The following is a 6,228-nucleotide window of genomic DNA, read 5'->3' as shown; positions in this document are numbered from 1 at the left end:
CTTGTCTCTATTGTTGCGCAACATTCTTCGGGGAGGGAGAGTGGATTAGCAAGGGTTAAGTAGTCACGTTCGTTTTGGCATTGTGTGGCCAAAATTACAAACATCCTGTCTCAAAACGATGCTGAAAAACTAGTCCATAGAGCTAATTCCTTAGCTAGAGCTAATTCCTTAGCTCATGTTAGCAATTAATTGTGGTTACACAAAGAAATGGCGATTATGTAAAAATAAAATGGCATTAGACAATTGTTGCAGGCCTAGACTTATTATAATAATAAAAAGTGACATTGTAGAATACTGCATCCCTAACAAGACATTATATTTCATTTTACAAATGTGGCATAATCAAAGATATTAGTGGTCCCAAATTTAGATATTGTAAATATCTAAATTTGTAATGTATATATACTGTATAAACTTGCACCAATCTGCAAATGACTACACATCACTGGACATGTAACAAGAGTACCCACGTGCTTACTACAGTTTTGCCTGTCCCTGTGTATTTCAGGGTTCGGGGGTGTGCGAGAGCAGCTACACTTCACCTGTGTCCATTCAGCTGGAACAGCAGGGCTGCCGGAGCACCCGAGCCTACCGTCCCAGGTTCTGTGCCTTGACCTGTCCGGAGGGACGCTGCTGCAGCCCCTCACACACCAGGACAGTGTGGATGCTTTTCCGTTGCCCCCAGGGCAGGCTAAGCCAGCAGCAGGTGATGAAGATTGAGTCCTGCTCCTGCAGCATCTCCAACTGCCGCCCATCCCCGGCCACAGCTGCCCGGAGTGTCCTTCCATGGCTGTGAGCATGCATGGGAAGGCATAGATCTAGAACAGGCATTCTATATCTATGTGGGCAGGTCCCATCTGAGGAAAGTGACCAAACATGTACACATGATAGTTGAGCCGGTGTTTAAAAATTATGGAAATATTACAATCAGGATGGGATACTTAAAATTGGCAAATAGCTGAGTAGAGCATCCAGCAAAATGGGCACTCACATTCAAAAGGATGTACTAAGATGTATGCATTAATGTGTCACCAGAGTTACAACAAGCTAAAGAAAACCTTGTTCACATTTGACCACATTTTATCCACTCTTTGGCAAACTCAGATATGTACTGAGATTAAAAACATGTCCACCCTTGCACTAGGGACACACGCTTGAGTGCCAGTCAAATTCTGAGGAAAACATGGCCTTAGTGATGCAGTAATACCACCCACAAGTTCATTTTGAAGCCTGCCCTTTGAGTTTAGTCAGACATACACACGGCACAGTGAATCCTTAATTAAGCTTAACTATGTCTGTGGCTGGCTACCTTAGTGGTTACCTTACCTATAGGCTGATTTATTTTTGCAGATAATATGTTTGATTAATGTTAATGTATATTTTCACACATATCCTTTATTTTTTTTTCAAAAAATTCTCTGTTAGAAATCATCATTGGCTACACAGAGAGGAGTTCTGTCAGCTCTCATTGCTCTTTCCTCACTGAACAGATGTGTATTTCAGTTAACTGAAAGTGAAATAAAAGAACTGAATCTGTTGTGAGACCTCAATGTGGAAGTATAGTATAGTTACATTTTCAGTGAGAATCAAATAGCCTGCAGTTTCAGACAAACTGAATACAAGTTCATAATATTAAATCCAGTTTGAAGTTTCACTTCCAAACTATTAAATTCAATTTCAAGTTATGCTATTCAGATTCAGTTTTTCAATGCAATTATTCAAATTCAATTATTCAGATGCCATGTATAGTGGCACATATTTCTGCCCATAACATTAGCTTTATAACGTCTCCTCATCTACAAGCATGTACACATACAAACATGCTCTGGATTGTCTCCTTATCACAGAGCCAACATCTGCACCTTTGATTTGAGATATCAAATCAAATATCAAAAGGTTGGACAAAATATGCAGATAGCTGCACACTGATTTGGGAGTTTGAGAAGAGTTATATAAAACTGGGCCCACCTATTACTTACAATATGCATAGTATAAATCATACAAATTCACATAGTGGACTTTTAAAAATCTTGGTATGTATTCATTTGCAAACGTCAGGATGTGTTTCTTTCAAATAAGATCCGATTTGATTTACTTAAAAAGCTGTGGTAAATAAAAGAACTGTTGTTTGTTTAATCAAGTGCAAGTTGTTGAACTGAGGAATACATGTTTCATTAAAGTGATTTGATTCTTGGTTTAATAAATTAATATCTTAGTAGAATGGAATTTGGTTGGGCCTACCTGATTTCAATGTTGGTAATCGACTCTGTAGTGCAAAGTTATAAATGCTTCAACCTGCAGGACTAGTGATAAATCCGTGATCAACAGTTAGCTGTTATGACAGTATGCATGATGTAAGTTATTTCACTGGAATAAATCCTTTGATTTGTTCTTGTAAAAGTCTGTGATGTTGACTTTTTGTTCTATTGTGTCTGCATTGCTCTTCCTGTGTATCACACCATCCATTAGCCTTGGAAGTGGGCGGGCTTCTTATTCACTTCAGTTTTGCTTTGCGAGACTCACACACGTAGTTCCTTTTTGGGTCTGTGTTTGGTCTGAGCTGTTGTTATTCTAGTTAAAAAGTCACATTGAATGAAAGAGAGGTTTAAACCCAGCGGGATCTCAAGACATGTCTGGAAATATCACGCACGAAGCATGCGAGAGAATCAACCTGAACTTTACGCACGCCTTCCTACCGGCTGGGTTTATCACTGTGTTCGTTGTCGGGACGCTGTCCAACATCTGGGGGCTCAAGAGTGTGTACACCAGCTGGAACAAAATCGGAAGCATTAACATCTTCATGTTCAACCTAGGGGTTGCGGACCTGCTGTACCTGTTCACCCTGCCGTTTCTCATACACTATTACGCAAGAAACAGCAGCTGGCAGTTCGGTCAGACTTTTTGCAAAGTGACCCGCTTCTGCTTCAACCTCAACCTGTACGGCAGCATCGGCTTCCTCACCTGCATCAGCATCTACAGGTACTTGGGTATTGTGCACCCTATGAGGGTGATGGGAAAAATCACCAGCTGCCACTCGCTGGCCATCAGCGCCTTGGTCTGGCTTCTCGTCATTATCCAGATCCTCCCTGATATGTTCTTCGACAAGAATGATCACAAATCCCCTAACTCGTGCTACGACACCACGTCGGACGAGCTGATCCGAGGATACCTGCCGTACAGCATCGGCTGGGCCGTCACAGGGTTTGCCATACCGTTGCTTATCATTTTACTGTGTTATGGACACATCGTTGTGGTTCTTGCCAGAAAAGCCAACGTCAACTCTCTGCTGAAGCAGCGGTGTTTGAGACTGGTCGTGATTCTCGTGATTCTGTTCTCCGTCTGTTTCATTCCATACCACGTCTTTCGAAATGTTAACTTGAAAACCAGGATTTTGAAACAGAGTGGGATTTGTCACCCCAGTTTCGACGGCATCTACATTGCGCATCAGGTCGGCCGATTCCTCGCTTGTCTAAACAGCGCAATAAACCCGCTGATTTATATCGTTGGGAATGATGATTTCCTTTTGAAGCTTCAGCACCTCAGCAAGCGGGCCCGGCTGTCTCTGGCAGGCCTGACAGGCGCAGTCCTTTACCGCAGACCGATTGACGCGGACGCGGATTCACCGTCAGACACCCGCGTTAACTCCGACCTGATGAATGGATAAGACGCACGAATGTTTCACCCGACATACAGTTCCGTCCCTGCGTATCATGCACCGCCAGAACGTCCACATTTCCTGGAACAAAGTACAGCTTACAATAATGACCGATGATTTGCAAGATAATAACCCAATTATCTAGCAGAGCCATAGTCAGAAGGTCACCAAGTTGTCTACGCATAGAGAATATCAGATGTCCTGCTGGAGGATTTTCTTTGTTTCTGCTGAACATTATTACAAAAGACAGAACTTGTTATTTCCAGCTGAAGCTTATGTTAGCATGATCACTATTGTACTAAGGTGCTGTCCTTGTGTTACTGTGATTGTGCGTTTAATAATCAGATCTGTCCTGTGATTGCTTTTCTTCTGTACAGTGCAAGAAAAGTCCATGTTTTAAAACACATGTATTGTGCCCTAGCCTATATAGCACTACCTTTGCACTGTTGCTGCTGAAGCATGGTTTGTGTTGCCCATGTTTAACTCAGATTCCATCCTTAAAGGTCCCATGGCATGACAATTTCACTTCTTGAGTTTTTTTCAAACATTGATATGCGTTCCCCCAGCCTGTCTATGGTCCCCCAGTGGCTAGAAATGGTGATAGGTGTAAACCGAGCCCTGAGTTTCCTGCTCTGCCTTTGAGAAAATGAAAGCTCAGATGGGCCGATCTGGAATCTTGCTCCTCATGAGGTCATAAGGGGCAAGGTCCACCTGTGAGAGAGAGACATCATGGCTTTCAAACGAGCAAAGTGGCAGTTAGCCAAGGCCACACCCCCAGCCTCCACCTTGACCCCCTCGCTCCTCCTCAAAAGCTACAGACTCAGAAATGGCACAGACTAAGGAAAGCTCATTGTGGGACTGGCTCTAGTGGCTGTAATTCTGCACCAAGACTGAATTTTGTGAAAGAGATTTTAGATACAGTATTAAGGGACCACTAAGGTCTATATAAAAGAGACTTCAGATACAGTATTAGGGGACCACTAAGGTCTATATAAAAGAGACTTCAGATACAGTATCAGGGGACCATTAAGGTCTATATAAAAGAGACTTCAGATACAGTATTAGGGGACCACTAAGGTCTATATAAAAGAGACTTCAGATACAGTATTAGGGGACCACTAAGGTCTATATAAAAGAGACTTCAGATACAGTATTAGAGGACTAGTAAGGCCTATAGAAAAGCATCCAAAGACCACCATGTCATGGGACATCATGTAAAGGCTTTTGAAGAGAGGCATGTTTAACTGTCAAAGTGGCCATTCCACAGCTCTTCATTTTGCACATTTGTTTAGTGATAAATTGACACGAGTTCAACAAAGTCTCAAAGTGGAAGAAATACTCAAAACCTCAAATTTGCTGTAAAAAGTCTTGTATGTTTAAATGTGTACTTAAATAAAAGTAAAGAAGTATTATCAAAAAAGTGTACTAAACTATCATGAATTATAGTAATTATTATGCAGAATGTCACCTGGGATACATTATTATATAGTATTGGGAGATTATTTTTACTGATGAATTACCATGTAAGGTGAAATTAATAGATGATTTTGGAGGCTGTAGTTTGTGCTGCTGTTGTCTTATACAGAGGTGTTTCTGTTATTTTGTCCACCACATTTATATCAGTTAGGGTAGGCTAACACAGCCCTTGTTGCATGACGGTCTTTTCAGACCTCCGCGACACGGCTACTTCTGGTTTAGAGATTGGCTAACTTGAATGGGAATTTAATGATGTTATTGTGCAGCTCTTCTAGACTTTCCAAATGTTATCTGACCGAATGGATCAAATTCTGACATGAAATGTCTGAAATGAGTCATTTTGCGGGGGTTGTGAAGCTCGAAAAAATCTATCCACTGATTTACAGACATTTTGTTATTAGTCCATGAGAAAAAGTATTTTTGGGCCAGAGGGCATCAGGTAAAAGGCCGGGTGCTGCAATTCCACTGTTTGTCTGTTATGTTCAGTTTGCTTCAAAGCCCAGCGTACTTCCTGCGTATGTGGGTGAGTGTGTGCGTGCGTGTGTTACTAACGATAATCTTATGATAATCATCATTATCACTCAATGTGCTGATTTATCCCAAACGTTTCCATCATCATGTTTCGTCCAGGCTGTCTATGGTAAGGGCATTTAGTTTCAAAAATGGGGGGTGACGCATTGAACATTTATGCAAGAATTTATGATGCAAATGTCTTTATTTATTTTAAGAAACAATATTATTTTCCTGTACTGTTTCTTTCTGCATGTTCCAAACATCACACGTTTTTCAAAATAAATTTTAGAAATCCTGTAGATCTCAACACATATCTGTTAGAGAATGAGACGTTGTCAAAGCCAGCAGCTCCCAGGTTTAAAGCTACATAAAAGACATGAAATCACAAGAAATCACATCTTTTTTCTTTTTTTTTCGTTTTCTTTAACCCCCTGATGGGGCACAAGTAGACACAGTTCTTGGTTTTCTGACATGTTTGGAGCCCCCTGAACGCTTACCCCCAAAGTACATTGGTTACTAGTTTGTGAGGTACTTTGTTACTGTACTAAAGTATATTTTTTTACTGTGTTGCTATTTATTTTTGT

General features: G+C 41.1%; 2 protein-coding genes across 2 annotated transcripts in view; both read left to right on the top strand.

Annotated features, from left to right (window-relative positions):
* Positions 1 to 2,400, top strand: part of LOC116688182 (WNT1-inducible-signaling pathway protein 2) — a 10,550-nt gene extending 8,150 nt beyond the window's left edge. The window contains exons 5-6 of the mRNA XM_032514023.1: positions 509 to 810; positions 851 to 2,400. Of these exons, the coding sequence (XP_032369914.1) occupies positions 509 to 796 (288 nt within the window). The 3' untranslated portion in view covers positions 797 to 810; positions 851 to 2,400. The remainder of the gene's footprint in view (positions 1 to 508; positions 811 to 850) is intronic.
* A 183-nt stretch (positions 2,401 to 2,583) lies between these two features.
* LOC116688181 (P2Y purinoceptor 1-like) lies at positions 2,584 to 5,682 on the top strand. The gene is made up of 2 exons (XM_032514022.1): positions 2,584 to 4,158; positions 4,876 to 5,682. The coding sequence occupies exon 1, from the start codon at positions 2,630 to 2,632 to the stop codon at positions 3,662 to 3,664; it is 1,035 nt and encodes a 344-aa protein (XP_032369913.1). The 5' UTR covers positions 2,584 to 2,629; the 3' UTR covers positions 3,665 to 4,158; positions 4,876 to 5,682.
* Positions 5,683 to 6,228: the final 546 nt, after the last annotated feature.

The sequence above is a fragment of the Etheostoma spectabile genome, chromosome 4 (genome assembly GCF_008692095.1).
Source record: "Etheostoma spectabile isolate EspeVRDwgs_2016 chromosome 4, UIUC_Espe_1.0, whole genome shotgun sequence".
In the NCBI taxonomy this organism is placed as follows: domain Eukaryota; kingdom Metazoa; phylum Chordata; class Actinopteri; order Perciformes; family Percidae; genus Etheostoma; species Etheostoma spectabile.
The sequence above is the reverse complement of the archived record's forward strand: the minus strand, read 5'-3'. Positions and strand labels throughout refer to the sequence as shown.

Bases quoted from the DNA above. Each gene is read 5' to 3' on its own strand.
- LOC116688181 (XM_032514022.1), top strand. From the start codon at position 2,630: ATGTCTGGAAATATCACGCACGAAGCATGCGAGAGAATCAACCTGAAC.